The sequence below is a fragment of the Corylus avellana genome, chromosome ca3, assembly GCF_901000735.1.
Source record: "Corylus avellana chromosome ca3, CavTom2PMs-1.0".
Taxonomy (NCBI): domain Eukaryota; kingdom Viridiplantae; phylum Streptophyta; class Magnoliopsida; order Fagales; family Betulaceae; genus Corylus; species Corylus avellana.
In genome coordinates, this window is record NC_081543.1 from 148,658 (window position 1) to 171,143 (window position 22,486).

A 22,486-nucleotide genomic window follows, 5' to 3' on the forward strand; every position below is an offset into this window, starting at 1 on the left:
GTTTATTTGTTTACTTTAGGTACCATTTGTGACATTTTTGAAAACCAATGTTGCTATTTGATTTTGGCGTAAAATGCATGTACTGGAAAGACATTTAACCCTAATTAATTAAGCGTCATGACTCTGCCTAACCACTTTATTTGTATTTCACATACGCTAATTTATGCCCCATGATGCTTTAAAGAAAGAGGGGGCAAAAGTTTTGCAAAACAACTGTTTATGCGTTTTGAAGAGTAATTTTTGTTTGAAAAAATATTCTAATGTGATATAAACGTCAAAAATGTTATTGTGTTTTTATATGGTTTTTGTAATTTTTTTTCTTCTTAAGTACAACAATCAATCAGAAAAGGGGGAGAAGGAAAAAGTCCTTCTCACTACAAATAGGGGAGAGAACATAAAGAGGGGAAATAGGAATGCAAACTGAAACTATTTAGACTAATTTTGAATTTATCCCTAATATAAAGGTCAAAATTTTTTGTACTTTTTTATGAGTTTTTGTAATTTTTTTTAATAAATATAACAATCAATTAGAAAATGGGAAGAAGAGAAAAGGCCTTACTACGAATAGGGGAAGGAACAAAAAGAAGGAAAATGGGAATGCAACTGAAACTATTTTTAACGAAGGCCCAAAAAACCGCATGATAAGCGTAAATGTCGAAACTTTTCAAACTTTCTAAGAAGAAGAAGCAGGGATAATGGAGATTGTGTCCACGATAATGGGAGAGATCCACCAATCTTGTGTGATAGTGGGATGTTGTAAGGCAAGGATAATCACCAAGGAGTCTCCTTCCATTATAAACTTCTTGAGCTAGAGTGGGTTACTCATTGAGGGCTACCATTAGATTGACAAATTCACCAACCTTATCTGTTTGCTATATACATGCTTGAAAGAAGTAGGCTAACAATAGAGCTTCTTTCATGAGTTTTCGAGCTTGCCAAGTATCGAGCGTTAAGGGTTGGAGGAAAGAGCCCTTCTTCCCTCTTCTTCCTCCCCCACTCCTCCATTCCCTTTGTATTTTTGTTTTTTATTTTTCCCCTGTTCTCCTTTCTCTCTTTTGTTGTCACCCACTCCCACATTTTCCTTGCGCCCTAGCTCCCCTTCCCCCACCAATGTGCAGCCGAATTAAACTCATTAACACAGCCTTATATCACAAAGCAGAGAATTTACCAAGATGCCAAATTTTATGAGAATCAAAATCACTATATTTTACATGATGCAGTTAAGCAAACGAATTGGACAAATATCAGTCCTGATTTAAAAGTTGCTTCCCTCTCTTTTAAGGGTAGGTGATAACATAAAACACAAAATGACAGCATTCTAAGAACAAAGAAACCACTTGGCAGTAAAACATATGGGGCACAACCTAAAACCACGTAAAGGCATTTATACTACATTTTGGTCAAATAAAAAAAATTCAACTTGATGAAAACGAGCACCTCAATTACAACAACAAGCTCTGAGAAGATCAAGAGGGTGAGCCAAGGGGCATAATGCCAAGAATTCTGGTTAGAGTTGAATACGCGCTGTCATAGTTGCTACCAAGGTTTCAGGTCACCCACTGGACCTGCTGTCCAGTTTAAGATCCTCTCACCTGGCTTCAAGTAAATATTCTTGTCGTGCGGCAACTTTCGTGCCAATCCATTTAGGACTTGATGGAAAGCATCTCCTGGTTGAGCAGGTTGTGGAAACAACATTGCTTGCTTCATTGAAGGATTAGCAAGCAATCTTTGCTTCCTCAATATTACATCTAATGGGATTGAGGTGAGGATGGTGTCCAAGTCCGGAACATCCTTCTCAGCTATAAAAACCCCAATTTCTTCCCACGGGATTGCATCAGCAAAAGGAAGAACAATGTCATCTGCTATGATAACGGGGATGCAACCAAATATCACTGCTTCGACCAATCTCGGGCTCCATGGTGCCCAGCCAAGGGGGCACAAACAAAAGACAGCTCGTTGCATGTCCTCATAATATGTGGTTGGGTGTTCTGTGGAAATGTCAAAAAGTGGATTGTCCTTAAAGTTCTCCCACACTGCTGCTCGTGCACCTCTGTAAAATAGTAGAACGATGTTAGATTCAGGTATACATACCAAGAAAAGGAAGATAGATTTATACATGTGTTGAATTGAATGATATAATCTATTTTATGTTTGGATTACTGGACAAAACTCGGAGCATCTATCATTCTTTTTCTGCATAAGATAAAAACCTGATGAAAACTCCATTTATTGTCTTGTGATTCTTTTCCCCTTTTGACTTACAGCTTTTACCGTAACTTTTGAGAACAACCATTCTACATTGTGAATGTGTTAATGTTTCTAATTTCATCATATGGCAAAAATATGCTGGTCAACATCCTGTCCTAATTCTAAAATTACCACAATGAATCCTTAGATTTTCAATCTAATTGAAAGGATACATTTAAGGCCTCAAATTCTAAGCAAAGAAAAGGAAAAACCTTGGATGTTTAAAAGCCCTCTTGTTGCATGCAAGTTTAGTACGAAATACCTTGCATAATAACCACCTTCTGGATCATTTCCCACATCATAAAACAATCCTCGGAAGTAGACAAAGATAGACCTAGGAGTTTTCTCAGGAATCAGGTGGGTTTGCATTTTCTGAGGAGGAGCATATGGAGGAACTATAATTGAGCCCTCTTTTAAGCAAACATGATTCTGTTGTCCAAAAGTCTGAACCAATGTAGCACATTGGAGCAAGGTAAGAATTCCTCTTTCAATCGCCTTCTCTTCCTGCAACAATTTAAAGTGAACAGGGAGTCATCAAATACCAAATAATGATAAGGAGAAAACCAAGTTGCAAACATACAACAATTTTAACAATAAATGATACCATTTAGATACATCATAAATAGTTAAGCTCTACTTCTCAAAAAATAACATTACAGACTCTTCAGGAATCCACAAGATCAGGCCAAAAGAGACATGGAACACTTCTTACCTGATAATGGAAGCATGCCGCAAAGTCATGAGGCACTACAAAAAAGTGATCAGCCCCTTCTGTCCGATTCCAGTAAGGCCAGTTAGAAGAAATGAGCTGTATCGCACTTCTCATCATCCGAGGTGACTTAAAAGGCAAAGGAAGGCCATTTGGTGTCAGGTCGCAAGTTGTGTATACAGGGGTGTAAAACCAATCAGCTTCTTCAGGATTTAGAGTTCGAACAGGGCTAGATAAGAGAAATCGATGCATAAAGATCTCAGCTGCAAACATGTGGGTGAGGCATCTCGGATCCTTTTGCAGAATCTTCTTGTTGTATTTACTTGGAAGCTCATACACAAAAACCTTCAACCTTCCCACTGGATCATCTTCCAAGACATCACCAGCACTACCTACACTCGGTGCAACCAAAACATTATCATAAGATCTCACATTTTGAATACTGTAGTAAGTGAATATTAAATAGTTTCCAAACATTTTCATAGTTTACAATTTAAATGGGACAATTGCAACACAGCACAAGAGGATAGCTAAAATTGTCACAATGCATCATACTAGGCAAGTTTGTTGGGAGCTACATTCTAGTTAAAAGAAACCTGCTATTATGTGATATATAATTTGCATCTGTTCTTCAGGATAATGAAAGTCAGCAATATAAATCAAAATAAATATTCACAGACTAGGATTTAGCTACCGAATTTATCTTTTTATTCTTGAAACAGGATGAAATAGGGTGGAAGATGAAATTGTAGATTCAAAACCCACTTATATAAGTACATGTGCAACCGACCAAAAAAAAGGGATCAAAGCACACAAAATTAAGTATATAAGATGGATTGAAAAGCTTGAAATCTTAATTAATTAGTAAGGCATGAAAATGGGAAACTGAGAACTAATGCCTACAACAACAGAAGTTCTCTCCCAACACCCCAAAAAAGAAAATATATATATGGTCAAGGGGAACCCCGAAAAGCCTCCACCTTCAGATGCCAATACCATTATACTGGGTAAACTTCGGCTTAGGTAGAAGTTAGAGGTTAAAACACAATTCCTTGGTAGATTAAGATACTACTTTCTAAAAGAAAATTGATCCCTCACTACTATCTTTTGACAACAAAAATTGGGGTTTCCTATCTACTTTACCTAGCATCATACTTCAACAAATTAATAGGTCATTTTTCCTTACAACTTCAACCCACTTCTCTTTGTAAAAACTCACTTAGTGATATAAACCCTTTCTGGTAGAGATTCAGCTTAAAATACATAAAGCCTTCATAATGCAATGTAACAATGCATAAATTATTATTTGAATGGTCTCTGTCGGCATCAAGCCTCATTATTTCCTATTTCTTACTTCTTTTTACTGCATTACACGTGTCATATTGCAACTCCTTATTCTCTATCTTTGTATGAACTTGGTTTCATGAGTAAATGTGTCCATATCACAGAATTATCCCAAACAATATGCTTCCAGTGCATCTTTCCCAGTTCTTAACTTTTAACATCTTCAGCAAACAATATAAATCTTCGGTAAATATCCCAATCTCTCTCACTCTAAATAAGCATTGATCATAGATTCACCCAGAATATGACCACATTACGGCTTCAAGTCTCGACAGGGTGAAAATAGTGCAACACAAGCATATGTGGAGCACAAATCGATTTCCAAACAAGCTTGAGTTGAGCCAAATAGTACCAGAACATGTGCCCATTTAGATATCATCCGCTTCCTAGTTTTCCGTATGCTACTTGGATCTTTTTCCAAGTTATCTAGCAAACCAAATGCTACATTGAACTTAAATCTAGAGCGGATCCCAAAAGTCTTCCAAACCTAAAGCAGATATCAGGACAAAGAAAAACCCCAACACCCCAATAATCAAAACCCCAAATTCAAACGATTACACCTGTAAACCACAGTTAAATTTAAAACCCCTAATCAATTGAATTGCCAATAAAACGAAAATATAGAATAGGTGAACCCAAAAAGAGATAAAATTCAGCAAAAATGAACAAAAGGGACATAAGATCAAAGAAATCCCACCTGAAATTCGCTCAGTGGGTTGAGTCCGGCCCTGCTCCACCGCACCAATCCTCAACACAAAGGCGGCATAAAGAAGCCCAACAAAACCCCACTTCCAACCTTTCATTTTCTTTTTTCTTTTTTCAGTAAAACAAATATCTTAACTCTCTTTTTACAAAAGAGCCGAAGTCTAAAGAAACACAAAGAAATGGAGAAGGTTGCTTCAGGATATGAACCAAAGAAGATTAGAAGAAGAAGAAGAAGAAGAAGAAGAAAGGAGACAATTGGAAGGCCATGGGAGTAGAAGAAGATGGGTTTTGTTTCAGCAGCTGAGTAAGATCGATAGGGGGAAATGAAGGGTGGATTTGCTTCGAAAGAAACAAAGCTTAGCGCTTTTGTTTTGTGTCTCCGTCTCCGCGGTTTGATGGGGAGTCCTCCTCATTCCACACCAGTCCCCAACTCTTTTGTTCAACCTCCAACCTGCTCTTTTGTCTTTCTTCTTTTTGTGTTAATATTTTAAGTTTGTCAACATACTAAATTTGATTTTTTTTTTTTTTTTTTTTTAACTGGAAACTTTCACAAAAGACACCAAACTTCTACCCGTTTTGAAATATCTCTTAAACTTCAAAATTTTTCAATTTAGTCATTTGAACTTTCAATTGCTCTCAATTTGAACCCCTCCATCAATTTTAGCCGTTAAAAATTAAAAAAAAAAAAATCAAAAATCAAAATATCCCTAATTTTTGTTTTTTGTTTTTTTTTTTTAAATAAAAAAAAAAACATTTTAAAAGTTAGAATTTTATACAAAAGTAAGAGGTATAAATGTTATGTAAAGTTTAAAATCTGATGGAGGGTCTAAATTGAGAGCAATTGAAAGTTTAAGGACTAAATTGAGAGATTTTTAAGTCTAGGAAAAGTTTATCAAATCGAGTAAAAGTTCGGGAGCCTTCAATGAAATTTTTCTTTTTTTTTTTACAACATACCAAACGAAATGTCTATAGAGGGAGCGAGGGAGAGAGGAATTAATCTACCTCTTTACGGTGGTTACTGGTTAATTAGTGATAGTAACTATTTGCCATTTCTCGTTGACCAAGTAAGAGTTTTATGTTCATAAAATTTCATAAAATAAAAAAAGAAAAGAAAAGAAAAAGAAAAAAGAAAGTACGTATATCATTTCTCACTCTGAATTTCAGATTCTAAACCTATCATGTTGAAATATGATGGTGGCAAGATTGTAACGCGGTTACTTCCTTGGTGAACACAAAGAGACTGCAATTTGGAAGGAAAAGGGCGGTGCATTGGGAAGTATGCAGGAAGCCCAACTTGTGCGTTTTTGTTAAAGCCCAAAGACAACATGTGTTTGAAGGCCCACAATACAGGTATCACGTCTGGGGTTAAAGTTTTCATCAGCCCATAGATAGGTGTCGTGTCTCGTGGATTTGGCAATGTGGGTCTAAAAGGCCCCATAAATCTGAATCAGATGAAGCCCAACAATTGTGTTGAAGCTGGTGGTTGATCACTTGATTGTTTGCAAACTATAGAGAGGGGATCATTGATGCTTCCAGATTTAACAAGATCTTTGGGGAACGGAAGTGACACTATATTATATATCCTCTCTTCTTTTTCAACATAAATGCATGTCCTGGCGCTTGCGTGAAGATGTTTGTTTGTTGGCATCCCATGTGAGCTGTGAAGCCCGTGAAGGACAGACAATGACCGAACCCTGTTTTTCTTTCTTCTTTTTCTATGACTTGATTTGATATTTATATCAATTTGTATTCTTTCTAACTCTTTAGGAACTCTCTATATTGTAAATTTATTTATATAAATAAGAATATAAGAATATAATCTTAAGACTTTATCTTATAAATATAATTGTCTCCTTTGTTATTTATTTATTTATTTATTTCCATCTAATTATGATCGTCTTTACTTTCCACCAAGGCAAGTAAGTAGTAGCTCACTGACTACCCAAACGTATTAAATACGACGTAAAGAGCATGCCACCAAACTCCAACTGACAAGATAGAAATTTGAATCTAAGTGGGTAAAGGAGGGGCAGTGGGGGTGTCACGGCCCACACGCACCGCCCTACAAACTAGCTAGACTCGGGGAAGTTGCAGCTTGAACGTACGTGATGAACTCCACTGAGTCTAAAGAAAGCATGGAAGAGAAATATTATGAGAAAGATGAAGGCATGAAAAGCAATGAAGCTGAGCTAACCAAAATCCTTCTGATGAGAGCATTTGTGGAAAGCCAGGATCCCTCTTCCAAGGTCCCCCCCCCCATATATCCCTCCTAATTTCTTTTGTCTTCACTTTGTGTTGCATTTCTTATTCTACGTTGCTTTTCAATTCGATGGGATCAATTGAAGCACACTTCCTTTTACTTCTTTTAGTAAAACAAGATTTATTTATTACATCTCCATGCAATATTATAGCAAGCAAATCTTTCAAATTTTATACCAACATCAATAAGGCTGAACAAAATGGGAAATTAATATGCCGTCAGCCACTCGTATCTTCTCTCTTCTCAAGAGACCAGATTGATGGCGATCGATGGGCAACCATATGATATAAATCCCATTTCCCTCCCTCTTTACTCTTGATGAATCTTGATCGCTTGGTATGAACTATATATGAATACTGTCTAGTTAATTAAGCAAATCTAATCTTTCCTTTTACACCATCGATTACTTGATTGGAGTCTCCATTATGCATTATAATAACTGTTTCTTCATTATATATGCCAATGTATTATCCAACATAAATATCTGCACTCACGTATTAATCAAGTAAATTTTTATGATATGCATCATTAGTTTTGCCTGGAATTTGGAAATATATAAGCAAGATTAGTTACCGCCGTTTTCACTAATCTCTTTCCGGGCACATAAAATGTGCATGTGAGCTGACATTTTGTTGTACGTGCGAGCATGCAGGAAGTAGATGATCAGACGATTAGAAGGTTCCTTCGTGCTCGTGAGTTAAATATAAACAAGGCTTCTGCCCTGTTCCTCAAGTTCTTGAAATGGAGACGAACATTTGTTCCAAATGCTTCAATTTCTGCATCAGAGGTTCCAAATGAAATTGCACAGAACAAGATGTTTCTCCAAGGACTCGATAAGAAAGGACGACCCATAATGGTGGTCCTTGGCGCTAGACATTTTCAAAACAAAGGGGGTATCGAAGAATTCAAGCGTATGTTTTTTTTCCCTTTCTCGTTAAGTGCTCATATAACGCTTAAATTTCCTATGCCTCTGGCTCATACAGAGACTCCATTTGCATTCAATCCTTTTGGAGCTTAAAAATTTTTAAGGCTGTGTATTTTTTTTCTTTAGAAACAATATAGAGGGGAAAAGGGATTAAAATGAGGGGGTATCTTTTCCACTCCTCATATGGATGGATCATGGAAAGAAAGAGGAGTCCTTGAAAATGCTACAAAAAACATTACGAGAAGCGACCCATTTGACAACTAAAAGCTGGTTAGACACATTTACGTTGTCACTCCAAAAAGACTAGTCAATTTGAAGTTTTCCTAGAATCACTTATAGAGCTCAATTTCACTTTGTAAGTAAGCAATGTGGGACTTAATACTTAATTTTGACCATTTCTTACTGCTTAATAACCCAACCTCGGCCCCCAATGGGCAGTTCTAAGTCTTGGCTAGTAGCGGCGTTTTGTGGTGGTAGTTCTATGTGCCTTGCACGATGGTTTTGGAGAGGAGAGAGAGGAAGAAGTCAGAAAAGGAAGAAGAGCTCTTGGAGAGAGACAAAAATGAAGAGAAAGAAGAAGAAAAACAGAAAAGAAGAGAGATTAAAGAATGAGAGGGAGAAAAAGAAAGCATTAAACAAAGAATGCTTTGGTTATGAGATTTAAAATAATATTGATAATGCTCAAGTACGACTTAACGTGGCTTTCATTGATATATATAGAATTACAAGAGGTATAGATAATCTAGATAATCATGTACAGAAAGATAACAATCTACATATAGAAACCTATTTTAAATTATATACTAGGATATACATTTCATGAGAGCTCTTATCTCTTATCTAACATAGAGTCCTTATCTTGATCACTCTTATCTTGAATGGTTTGAATTACCGATAGAGTAGGTGGCTTAACATCCCCATGCAATCTCAACGGTGGTGAAGCAACGTTGAGTTTGGTAACTAAATATTGAAAACGTGTGGCCAGTATAGGTTTTGTGAGGACATCAGCAAGTTGATCTTTGTTGGGAATAAATCGAATTTGAATTGTCTTATCAGCTACTCAATCACAGACAAAGTGAAAATCAATTTTCACGTGTTTTGTGTGAACATGAAACACAAGATTGACTGAGAGATAGGTTGCACCAATATTATCACACCATAGGATAAGTGTGGCCGTGATTGGGACTCCAAGGTCACATAGGAGAGTCTTAAGCCATAATACCCCAGCTGCAGTGTTGGCAACTGCTTTGTACTCTGCTTCCGTGCTTGACCTAGAGACGGTAGGTTGTTTCCATGAGCTCCATGAGACAAGATTCGAACCAATAAAAACACAATAGGCACCCGTAGACTTGCGATCATCTGGACAACCTACTCAATCCGCATCTGAGTAGGCTTGAATGGTGGAAGAAGAAGTCTGTTTCAGTAAGAGACCATGTCACCATGTGTTATGGTGTGCTTGAGATACCTTAAAATCCGCTTTACAGCTTGCCAATGCAGTTGTGTAGGGCGATGCATAAATTGGCATACACGATTTACGGAGAATGTCAAATCCGGTCGTGTTAGAGATAAGTATTGCAGCGAGCCAATTGTACTCCGGTAAAGGGACGGACATTGCTTTCATTGATATATATAGAATTACAAGAGGTATAGATAATCTAGATAATCATGTACAGAAAAATAACAATCTACAGATAGAAACCTATTTTAAATTATATAGTAGGATATACATTTCATGAGAGCTCTTATTTCTTATCTAACATAGAGTCCATATCTTGATCGCTCTTGTCTTGAATAGTTTGAATTACCGGTGATCAGTGCATGCCCTATGTGGCATGACATTGTGCACAAATGGAGAAAAAATCTATTTTGCGTTTTTTTATGCCTAATCGGATGGGAGAGCTTTTTAAATGTTTGGTTAGCCATTTTAGCTAAAAGTGGAAGATGGTTGATCTACTATATATGAATGCTCTTATGGTTTGCAGCATAGGCATTAGGGAAAAGAAAGAGCCATTCCTGGTTTCTAACTTACTAGGCAGTGATCCAACCTTTCCCTAATGTTTTATTGGACCAAGTTAAAGGGTTTTGTGAGTAGCCTAGGTCCTCTAGTTCGTTTTAATGGGTGAAGGGGATAATTAAAGAGGTATTGAGAGGAGCATGCAAAAGGTTTTCCTCCTACTTTGTCTTGCTAGGAGATAATTGCATTTAGGTCACCGAGAATCAACCAGGGGCCATTAAAGTTCTTGCCTAGCTACGTACTATAGAGAGCTCAGACCAAAAGGTTTCTTTATGGAGCCGAGAGGAGGGGCAATGAACACATGACGTTGCCTTGACATTGCAGGATCCAAAAATGAAGCCCGGCTGGCGGTTGTGGCTACGGTTACTTTGGTAGTTTTTAGTGTTTGTAGGATGGTGAAAATCTAAACCGAGGGTGGATCCACTCTGAGTTCAGGCCGAAGAACTTATTTTGCAGGCTGGGTGTCCTAATCTGGGCAACTATTTGGACAATCTTTCTTTTCAGTTCCTACAGGAAAACTAGTGGAAGGGGATTGAAACAAAAGTCATTTCATAGCATGTCTTGATTAATCACCTTCTTAAATCTGATTTACAAAACCGAATTTATGATAGCTTCCACCAGAGGGGGGAATTTCTTTTTTCTTTTTCTTTTTTTTCTTTTTTTTTATAACATATATGTAATATAGAACTTCAATTGGTCTTTCAGTTCACACAAATTATCCTTGGTGGTACAGGTTTTGTAGTCTACGGACTGGACAAAGTATGTTCAAGGTATCTCTTTCCCTGTCAAGGATTCACTTTCTATTTGCTCATACATGTGCACACACGCAAGAGCATATCACCAAGAAGCTGCATTTGAGACTCAGTAGTAACTGCTGTCGCTGTAGATTGTAAATGATTAACCTTGATGTGTCAGGATGCCCCCGGGACAAGAGAAGTTCGTTGCCATTGGAGATCTTCAAGGATGGGGGTATTCAAATAGTGACATCCGTGGATACCTTGGAGCTCTATCCATTTTGCAGGTTAAGTGCTTCACACTACTTGCAAACTCTGCTAATAAAAGATCTAGTACCTATCAAAAGAAACCCAGAAACTCAAATATTCAACACCTAAATACAATTCCTCTTAATATTTTGTTGCAAACACAATGAACAAATAAACATAAGTCATTCAGTGCAAAAACATTACATTCGAATGGCTTGTAACATTACTATTTATGGCAATGGCAGGACTTCTACCCAGAAAGACTAGGGAAGCTTTTTCTTGTCCATGCACCTTACGTGTTCATGGCAGTATGGAAAATTGTGTACCCTTTTATCGACGAAAAGACCAAGAAGAAGGTTAGATTGTGTACCCTTTCATTATGTAAAAAATGTGATATATGATGTTCACGTGCACGATCCAAGCATAGAATGTATTACGTATCTGAGCATTTGCACTCCAGAGACAAAGACTTGAGCTAACTCTCTATGTTGCATGACTGTGCAGATATTATTTGTAGAGAACACAAGGTTAACATCAACTCTGCTTGAAGAAATTGACATGACCCAGCTCCCAGAGATATATGGCGGCCAACTGCCATTAGCACCAATCCAGGACTGCTAATGAAACAACCTGCATGGAGAAGACAAAATGAATAAATTGCTCATCTTTCTATGCATATCATTCGTCATATATCATAAACAAACAGATAACCAATCACGCAAGGTCCTGGGCAATATCTTTATTACACACATCCATGGCATGTACTTTCACCTATGTCTTTCTATATGAGACCACGTTTCTAATCTCAGTCCGTCAAAATTATATACTAGTTGGGAAGATATTCAAATTTCAGAAAACTTCACCGATTAGAAAGATGTTATACAATTTCCAAGCAATTCACTTGAGCAACTAGAAAAATACAATATGACTGGCAGAATACGGGTTAAATAACTAAAAGAAATTTAATGTAATAATAGTTAAGTAGGCATACATAATATCACTAAAATTATCTAATAAAACAAAAAAGAATAAGTAATATTTTGTACTATTAATTTTCTATCCTTGTTGGAAAGTGAAATAAGAGTCTCAAACCTTTTATCTTTACACGCTTTCAAAAAAAAGTTCAAAGTTAGAAGTATTAAGAGATGGTTTGTACGTCGTAGGTGTCTAATTTGCAGTGAGAATCTTAATGACGCTTTACAATGACTAAAAAGATTTATAGGGAACAATAAGGAGCTTGAACAATCTAAGATTTCCATTTTCATTAATATAATTAGATAATGACTTAGCAATCACTATGAGAATAGAAGTTTGAAAGCAAAATTATTAAAAATTTGCAGCTCGCAAAGCTCAACGTACCTCATGGATAGCATAGGTTGTGTGGTTTCACCTAAATCCAATAGCATTGGCAATTAACTTGAGCACCTCCAACCACATGATTAGGCTTTAAAATTGTTTACTTTGCTTGACCATCTAACTCTCACTTTAGTCTATATTATATGGCCAAAATCTAATGCTGTATGAGTGACCCAATAACGTTGACCAAGGTTTCATCCCCGGGCTAAGAACATGTTGTCATCAATTCTAAAGAATTTTCAATTACATGTGATTCAAGCCAGAGGCTCATAGAATATCTCTTCAGAAATTTCAGATACTTTAACAAAGTTGACTGCCACCTGAGGTTGATTGTAAAACAGTATTGAGTTTTTACTTCAACCAGCCAATAAGCCCATTTGCAACTGTAGGTTATGCTCTCCAAACTTATGAATGTCCTAGAAAGGACATATCTATTGGCTATTTGGGGGTTGAGTGGTTGGCTACCAATAATCTACACAAGAACATAAACCACCTTCAAACCGGTGAAAACGGGTCCGATCCCTTACGATTATCACTCTGTTTAATACTATGGAAACCACTTTTATCCAACAATGACAATCATGACAAATTCGCAAGTTTTTGAAAATCCTAATTTCTGTTCCAGGACTAGTTTTTAGGATCCCATAGGCCAATGCCAACTTTTCACTATGAAAATTCAAATTTTCCTCCTTTTCCTCTTCAGAGACATCCATCAAAACCAACTCTGTCACATAGGTAAATCCCTCGAGCTTGACCCGTTTGATCAACTCCTTTAACACTCTATATATTGCTTCTGTTTCAGGGTGTGACCGATCACCTGCCTTGAATTGGTGAATGACACCCACCAACTCAACCCAACTCTTTCCACGATTTTTGCGAACCCCGGTCTTCTTCATCATTTCTCTAACTCTCTCTGCGGTATCCCATCTCTTTAAAGAGCAATAGATATTAGACAGCAACACATAGTCTCCACTTCTGAGTCGGGATATATTTGCAATTGCAATTTCACCTAATGCTGGCTTCGTGTAAGTTTTACAGGCACTAAGAAGTGCCCTCCATATAACAATGTCTGGTTCCATTGGCATTGAATCAATTATGGCATAAGCCTCTTCTAAACGCCCCGCTCGACCCAAGAGATCAACCATGGCTCCATAATGCTGAAGTTGTGGCTCAATTGAGTAACAATTTCTCATTAAATCAAAGTACTTGCAACCCTGTTCAACCAAACCACAGTGGCTACATGCTGTTAAAATCCCAATGAAAGTTATGGAATCAGGTAAAACATTTTCAAGCTCCATCTTTGAAAATAATGCAAGTGCATCTGAACCAAGACCGTGACTTGCTAGCCCATTAATGATTGCATTCCAAACGGACACATCATTGCGCCTGACACTATCAAAAACTTCTTTTGCAGTTTGGATTCTACCACACTTGGCGTACATGTCTACTAGTGCAGCACTCAGTATAGAATTCAGTTCAATTTTGTTCTCAATCACCAGAGCATGCACCCACTGAGCATTTTTCAGAGATCCAAACCGTGCACACCCACTCATTATAGAAGCAAACGTAGATGCATCAGGTTGTACATTCGAGCTCAGCATCTCCCTGAAAAATCTCAATGCCTCCTGGAAACGCACATTCTTAACAAGACCTCCAATGATTGAGTTCCATGTCACTATATCTCGGGTAGGCATTTTGTAAAATACCTTCTTGGCAAAATCACTTTCTCCATTTTTCATGAGACTTTCAATAATTATATTCACGGAGACCAAATCAAAATCCCAGCAAAACACTTGATCGAGAATTTTCCGAGCTAGATGAATGCGATCACAACGTGCATAAGTTGATATTAAACAAGCTACTAGAGAAGGATAGTTTCCATGCCCAAACTTAATGATTCTTGCATGTGTCTCAGCTGCAGTTCTGGAATTCAAGGAGAGTTTGCAGGCCTCAAGAAAACGATAGAGGGTTTGATGGTCTGAAAGAAGGGCGAGTGGATAATCAAAATGAAAATCAAAGCTACAACCCAACACTTGATGGCAAGCTACAAGCTTATTCAAACACACCAGCGCATTTCATTCAAAGTATATGAGGAATGAATATGAAAAACCAAACGTTGTTCCCTTTACATTGAATGATATCTCTATGCACTAGAAAGCAAAAGAACACCAACACCTGATAGAAAACGTGAAAGAGAAAAGAGCAAAGTAAAAGAAAGAAAGTAGGTAAAGGGTCACCTTCGAATGCAGAATGGAAATCTGAAGGGGAAGATAGAGAGTTGGAGCTGATGATGGGTGTCCATGAATATGAATAACAAGTGAGCCGCTTTGCCCAGTAGTGTCTCTGCATCGGAAACATGATTCATTCACCTCTTCTCTTCTTTCTCTGATTCTCTCTCTCATGAGTCATGAGCACTAAATATTGTACCGGCATTCGCTGGCGTGCCTTTCACTACTGGGCTGGACGTCCATTCCTCGGCCCAAGCATCCTAAACTCCATCTTTCTTCTCCTCTTTGAGGCCCCAAATGTATTACCATCCATGAGAATATGAAATATAATAATCCAACCTGTCGAAAGGCTTGTCCTTTAGCCCAATAGCCAATCTTACAGCTACGGGCTTCAAGCCGAGCTACTTTCGAAAATCTATTGCTGTTTCGGGCTCCAATTAATTCCTTACATCTATATTGCTCCTCTTTTCGATTAATGGAATGGGAACTTGTTAAACTTGCTCAGAGAAAAAGGAAAAAGGAAAAAAGAAAAAGAAAGAATTAATAAACGAGAACAAGAAAAGGACAAAGAAAGTAAAAGGAAAAGTACTGTTGATGTAAGCCAGCCTGACTGGCTGAGGCCTGAGGGGTTCAGGCTGTTCAGCGGCTCAGCGACTGACTCATTCAGTCAGGGGGGGACGAATTGTGAGCATCCCAGCAGGGCCATGACGTGTCATAATGCCATTAGCTTCCACTCGTACGTCCGTTTGACCAAAGTTATAAGTATTCTGAAAAGATGATAACAAAGTTTTTTTTTAAAAAAAAAAAAAAAATTCTTTGATATCGCAAGTCTTTCAGCTAGATTTCAGACCCATACTGTTTCTTGGACAAGCCATACATTGGCCATTGGAGCCAGGACACGTGCCAGAACGCAGAAGGTTTTCAATCTGTCACCCCCCGCATGCTGCCAAGACTGATAAAGAGCAGATACATGCACAAGCACCTGATTGTCACACCATAATCTTAAAAGTTATAGCATGGGGTATGGACGTAGGGTGTCTTTGAAAGTACAAAATTCAGCCTTTCAGACTCCGCTGAAACACCTGACGGTCTCTGTACTTTCCTGCCTTTTTTTTTAATGTTGCCACTTAAATGTCTTTTTTGCTCTCAATTATTAATCTCTCCCCAAGTAAATGACTGAGTTGCCCTTTTCAAACTTGCCTTAATTAACCAAGGCTACAAGATTCGGAATTTCAACCATCCACAATAGATTACTTTACCATCTATTCCAGTACAAAACACAACACCCCCTTTTAATTAATTATGTCCTTATTCTATTTACTGTATGTACATAACGCAAAAACATTCTTTCCCTTTTCAATGGAAACAGTGAACTTCCGATTTTTGTCTGAGCGATGCTGGGTTGGTAAATTTCCTTTCTTCAAAACTAAAAGTTCATCATCAAGTTGACCTTTTTTCACTTAAAATTTAACCATCTACTCAGCTTTACTTTCTAAAATCGTTTTTCCATTTCCGTCTTCGATTTTTCAAACTTTTTGTTATTTTCAAGTGATCACCTAATAAACATGAGGAAGCAAGCAAAAACTTTCTTTAAATCCCAAGTTAATGCTTACACAATGTGTGTATATATATATATATATATATATATCGTAGAAAAAAGAAAAAAAAAAAAAAAGAAAGACATCTGACATGGGGAAACTTAATTGATTGGCTGGTATAGAGTGGGAGCGGAATGACTGGTTCTGACTAGTTTCGTTTGGACTGTCAAGTTTGAATAGAACCACATCAACCTAAAACTCAAAACTTGTCTTTTCATTTCCTTGGGATAAAAACCCCCTAAATACTCCATATTGCTCAGGCTCAGGCTACGGACGAAAGGGGTGGTTTAGGAAAACTAAAGAAATAAAAAAATAAAAATACCTGTCTTTATAGGAAGCTGCCACCTCTGCAAAACAGTTCTCAGTTATCACAAAAGGGACAAGAGTGAGAGAGCTGTGAGAGAGAGAGAGAGAGCGAGTTTATTAAAGTAAAAGAGAGGGTTGTAGATTCTGAAGGAGCCCCATCGATGGATCCTGACCCCTTCACGGCGAGTTTGTTCAAGTGGGACCCGCGAGGGATGATCCCACCTCCGAACAGGCTGCTGGAAGCGGTGGCGCCACCACCACAACCAGCCGCAGTAGGTACGACAACGGTATACCAGGTGCGGCCGAGGGAGCTGGGAGGCCTGGAGGAGTTGTTCCAGGCTTACGGGATCCGATACTACACGGCGGAGAGGATAGCAGAGCTTGGGTTCACAGTGAGCACGCTGTTGGACATGAAGGAAGAGGAGCTGGACGACATGATGAACAGCCTCTCTCAGATATTCAGGTGGAACCTCCTCGTGGGGGAGAGGTACGGTATTAAAGCTGCAGTTAGAGCCGAGCGCAGACGCCTTGATGACGAGGACTCTCGCCGGCGCCACCCACTCTCCGCCGACACCACCGCCAACGCTCTTGATGCTCTCTCCCAAGAAGGTTATTTATATTTAACGACCAACTTTAGATTTTATATCTACTCCTTTTTCCTTTTATTCCAATATTGCTTTTGGTTTTCATATATAGCGCCACCAAAGGGTTTCCAAGCCTTTGGCTGATTTCTTGGTTTAAAAGATCAAATTTTTTATTTTATTATTTTATTTATTTTTTTTTTTTTTTGAGCTAAAGTACTTCAAGTAAGTGACATTTACTTAAAGATACAGCTTGAATGACAGCTGGAAAAGAAGCATAATCATATTATCTTGATTGACACTTAAAAGTACGTACAGGCTTAGTTTTCAAGTTAACCAAAGTAGGAGACAGAATTTAACATCAAATCTTGGCTTTTTTTTTTTTTTTTAATTTTTATAATTTCATTTATGAGATATATAATCGCAGCACTATTATATTAGTATATTCTTTGCATGCGTATGTGAGAGGTTATGTTATTGTTTACCATTTATGTTGCATGGTATAAACAGGGCTTTCCGAAGAGCCGGTGCAACATGAAAAGGAGGCAGTAGGAAGCGGCGGAGGTGGGACATGGGAGGTGGTCACGGCGGGCGAGAGGAGGAAGCAGCAGCGGAGGAAAGGCCAGAGGAAACTGCTAGACGTTTACCAAGATGACAACGAGGGCGCAGAGGACGATGACATTAATGGTAATGGCGGTGGAGGTGAGAGACAGCGGGAGCACCCATTCATTGTCACAGAGCCCGGTGAGGTGGCACGTGGAAAAAAGAACGGCCTTGATTACCTCTTCCATCTCTACGAGCAGTGCCGTGATTTCTTGATCCAGGTCCAGAACATTGCCAAGGAGCGCGGTGAAAAATGCCCTACCAAGGTACGTGCCGCATCTCACCCATCTCACACCACTATATATATATATATATATATACACGCTTCCTGAGTGGCTTCACCCACCCTAGCTCCGCCTTTGCGGCTTGAAACACTCTTCTCCTACATCTAGTTGCATCAGGACCGTCTTGCCCCGGATCTGGTGCATCGCGCTTGTTGGACGGTCCAGATACGACATGTTGATGCAGTTTGACTAGCTAGATCCTAAGACTAAGATTAACAAAGAAAATGTGACAAGTCAGGTACGTAGGCTGGTAATGTGGGCTCAAGATGCAGAGGGGTACTTTATTAACAATTCTGTGTCCTTTTTGGCAGTCCCAACTGCGGGCCGGGGTAGTGTGTCCTTGTGACAGCTGGTTCTTTGTTAACCGGCAATAGTAACCCCCTCTATTATATCCCGGTTTTTAATGTGTATCCTTACTACTATAGTACACCCTCCATAAAAGCTGACCTTTGCATGGTTTTGATTTTATTCATGAATTTGATATAAAAAAACAGTAACAAAGGATTCAACTACACTCCTTTATTTTTTAGATTCAAATTTCCTGCATGTTATTCTCTGTCCAGAAGAATAGTTGGTAAATGTAATACAAAGAAACTGTGAGAGGGACTTTTTGCTCGAGCTGGAGGGCCCTTTATATATAGGAGCCTCTCTCTCCGACATACCTCTTTTCAAGGAGGAGGGGCAGCTCGGGTATTCTTATTCCTATTTCATATTAGTTAGGATAATGTTAATTTGATCGTGGCCTTTCCCAACCTGAAAGTGAAATTTTGTACTTCTCCTTTTCAAGTCTTCATAGTATGGAGTGTTCTTCCCTCTTTTGTGATTTCGGTTTACCTCTTTTGTGATTTCGGTTTACATGTACATATATATGCTTTTTTTTTTTTTTCTAATTGAATAAGGGAAAAAGGGCTAAAGATCTTTACCACTCTTGATCCGAATGGAAGAGAGAATGAGAAATCATGTGAGAATGCTTCTAAAAACAAGATTGAAAGCGGCACATTTAGCTAAATCATGTACATATATATGTTTATATGTAGATGATAATAATTTATATTTACTAAAAAGATGAACGTTACATGTACTTTTAAATGTTTATTCATTAGCCTGTAAGTGGAAATTACTATTGGATGAACATGATTTTCACTTTTATATCAGGAAATGAGCATTTGCGAGTATGGATAGTATTTCTCTTATTTAAACAAAAAAAAAAGAAAAATGAAAGAAGGAATCATTAATTTATAGCCATTAGACAATTGATGGCCTTCACGAGTTGAAATGAAATGAGAATCTTTTGATTCATCTCATTTCTGTTTGATCAAGGATCAGTATCAACTCATGAATTTTCATGGTGTAATTATTTGTCTACTCTCATGCCTGAAGTACTGTGTGTCTGAACTTGGAAGTAGCTACCTAGCTGACTGCAATATCTCGGACAGACGTACGTATCTTAATAATTAGGCATCTCCAACCCCCATGTCTCTTCATTTTCAGTTAGGAATGATTGATGAGATGACAGAGCCCTATGCATGCATATATATATACATCATGTAGGTTTGTGATGATCTCAAGACAAGATGATTGATCTGTCATGTATATATATATATATATATACGGCGTACGTATATATACATGCAGGTGACAAATCAAGTGTTTAGGTATGCGAAGAAGGCTGGAGCGAGCTACATTAACAAGCCGAAAATGCGACACTACGTGCATTGCTATGCGCTGCACTGCGTGGACGAGGAAGCATCGAATGCACTGAGACGAGCATTCAAGGAAAGAGGAGAAAATGTGGGGGCGTGGAGACAGGCGTGCTACAAGCCTCTGGTGGACATTGCAGCACGACAAGGGTGGGACATTGACGCCATTTTCAATGCACATCCCCGCCTATCCATTTGGTATGTACCCACCAAACTTCGTCAACTTTGTCACGCCGAGCGCAACAATGCCGCAGCTTCCAGCTCTGTGTCCGGTGAGCCTCATGATCACATGCCCTTCTATATAAAACACACTGCCTCAGCTGACTAATTCCCCGCCCTATTTATTCTATTTCTGTACGTACGACCGTAGGTCCAGATCGGGAGCATTTCTATCTATCACTCTACTAGATGATAATTGATGATGATGGTGCTTCTTTAGAAGCTTACTGTTTTTTTTTTTTTTTTTTAACTAACTAAATATTCTACCAAACGACGAAGAATATAATTATCAAGTTTTTGGCTATTATGATTATTGAGAAATGTTAGGTGTTCTTCTAGTATTCTTCTGATGTCCTCCTAACTGAAATGTACCTTTTAAAATCACCAATAAATTAAAAGTCAATAATAATAATCTCAAATTCAACAATAATTTTAAAAGCCACATCAAAGTTAAGAGGACACCAAAAGAACACTAGAGTTACACCTAGCATTTCCCATTATTATTTATGTTTTATGTTTTTCTATTATCTTAATCATCAAAACATAATGGGATACTATAAGATAATTAAAATTAGATAACTTATTTTCTTTCTTATTAATTTGATAACTTAATTATTCGATAAGGACTAAACAATGAACTGATGATCATGATCAGCTATCATAAATTAAAGGATGATAATGATGCATCATACTAATGTTGATGATGCTTTAACGATACTTTGTAAAAGGAAATTAAATTTACTTCTTCGCCTCTCTCTAACAATTATCCTCACAATAATCGTCGCAGTAGATCATGGAATTGCTTTGCATGCATTTTCCCAAGAACTCCCTATATATAGCATTCTCGGTAGTTGTTAGTATGGGCTGTCGCCTCGTGGAGCTAGGCTGAATGTCGTGGCGACAGTAATGCACATGAGAAACACTGCCACGAACTTGCTGGCCATTGTTTTTGCTTCAAGTATGTAGCTTTTTCTGTACGTTTCAGTGCGATGTGGAGATTGGATCGATGCAAGAAGGAGAGAAGATATGCAAGGTATATTATATAATTAAGGGAATTTTCTTCATATTTTACGGGTACCACCTATAGCTTAAATAACGGGAAGGTTGCGGTTATCATTAATTGTGCGTTTTTATGTGGATAATGTTCGATGCAGGAAGGAGAGAAGAAATACATGGTATATTATATAAGGGAATTTTCTTCCTTTTTTATGGGTACGTACCACCTAGCTTGAATAACGGGAAGGTTGCGGTTATTATTGTGCGATTTTATATGGATAATGTTAAAACTTGAAATATTTTGCTTTTATAAACCGTCTTTTTTTTTTTTTACAAAAAAAACTTCTTTCATTCATAACACAAAGAAATCTAGTTTATAGAAATTCTAAACAACAAGTGCAAATTGCTTTAAAGGAACTACATCAAAAATACAATCAAGAATTTCTTCCATCTAAACTTTCTCAGTAAGTTCTTGCACCGCTATCTTAGCCAACCCATGTGCCGTGCCATTGGCTTCCCTTTTAGTGTGCATAGCCTCCCATCGACGAAAACCAGTAATGACTATCTTCATATCTGCCACAATCTGACCATACCGGTCTTTTTGCATCCACTTATTCTTTGCATTCATTTTACATTTACTCAGATGGCTAGCAATTCGAACAATAAAAGTAAATGAGTTAATATAGAGCCTACTTGACCGGCAGTCATAGGTGAAGCTTAAAAGTTTAAAATCCCCCTAATTTTTTGTTTGTTTTACAATATACTCTTAAGAAAATGGGTTGCATGCCCATTTTCTTGGGTAAGTGGGCCCATGAGAACTTTCTCACATTTTCAAGTCAGATTATGAGTCATCTAGAAAAGAAAAAAAAAAAAAAATTGATTGAGGATCCAAATCCAACGTCAACTTATATAAAATCTTTTATATGAATGTGATAAAGGTTAGGAAAAGTAACTTAACTTATGTGCCAAACGCTAGAAACCAAAGTTCATTCTTTTGTCCCTTGCAACCGCCTCAATTATCATTTATCTAGTTTGTTTAGTGGGCCACGGTCAAGGCCCAAGATTAGATAAAGAGGCGATAGAAGCCCATTGCGATAATAAACCAACAAACAGCCCCAATCATCGTGTCTTTTGTCAATTACATTCGTTCCATTTCAAACTTCAGAAGTCTCCTGCGAGTACATAGGAAATGGGAAGAGAGCCCCAACTATGAGGTTCATCATGATAATACTCTTTTTGCAGTTTTTAATTATTATGTGACACATCATCAATCTAAGAAAAATGTAAAAAATAAAAGTGAGAACAACACAAAATCAGAGAAAAATAAAACCCGTAGTAGATCTAACCGGACCCACGTCGTGGGTCTCGCCAGACCCATGGATCTGGCCGGCGGTGAACGCTTCAAACCTCGCTGGCAGTGACGCGCCC

General features: G+C 37.9%; 4 protein-coding genes across 4 annotated transcripts; 2 read left to right on the forward strand and 2 right to left on the reverse strand.

The window, feature by feature from the left end:
• Positions 1-1,180: 1,180 nt before the first annotated feature.
• LOC132176209 (probable beta-1,4-xylosyltransferase IRX10L) lies at positions 1,181-5,460 on the reverse strand. The gene is made up of 4 exons (XM_059588347.1): positions 4,998-5,460; positions 2,960-3,348; positions 2,510-2,751; positions 1,181-2,050 (listed from the first exon to the last, which is right to left on the reverse strand). The coding sequence occupies exons 1-4, from the start codon at positions 5,101-5,103 to the stop codon at positions 1,537-1,539; spliced, it is 1,251 nt and encodes a 416-aa protein (XP_059444330.1). The 5' UTR covers positions 5,104-5,460; the 3' UTR covers positions 1,181-1,536.
• Positions 5,461-7,026: 1,566 nt separating this feature from the next.
• Positions 7,027-11,995, forward strand: LOC132175475 (uncharacterized). Its single transcript, XM_059587434.1, has 6 exons — positions 7,027-7,251; positions 7,918-8,176; positions 10,938-10,974; positions 11,120-11,225; positions 11,433-11,543; positions 11,692-11,995. The coding sequence occupies exons 1-6, from the start codon at positions 7,114-7,116 to the stop codon at positions 11,806-11,808; spliced, it is 768 nt and encodes a 255-aa protein (XP_059443417.1). The 5' UTR covers positions 7,027-7,113; the 3' UTR covers positions 11,809-11,995.
• Positions 11,996-12,554: 559 nt separating this feature from the next.
• On the reverse strand, positions 12,555-14,912 carry LOC132176187 (pentatricopeptide repeat-containing protein At5g50990). Its single transcript, XM_059588324.1, has 2 exons — positions 14,781-14,912; positions 12,555-14,521 (listed from the first exon to the last, which is right to left on the reverse strand). The coding sequence occupies exons 1-2, from the start codon at positions 14,899-14,901 to the stop codon at positions 13,005-13,007; spliced, it is 1,638 nt and encodes a 545-aa protein (XP_059444307.1). The 5' UTR covers positions 14,902-14,912; the 3' UTR covers positions 12,555-13,004.
• Positions 14,913-16,760: 1,848 nt separating this feature from the next.
• LOC132175445 (floricaula/leafy homolog) lies at positions 16,761-20,366 on the forward strand. The gene is made up of 3 exons (XM_059587395.1): positions 16,761-17,284; positions 17,767-18,125; positions 19,779-20,366. Exons 1-3 carry the CDS (start codon positions 16,837-16,839, stop codon positions 20,169-20,171), a joined length of 1,200 nt encoding a protein of 399 aa, XP_059443378.1. The 5' UTR covers positions 16,761-16,836; the 3' UTR covers positions 20,172-20,366.
• Positions 20,367-22,486: the final 2,120 nt, after the last annotated feature.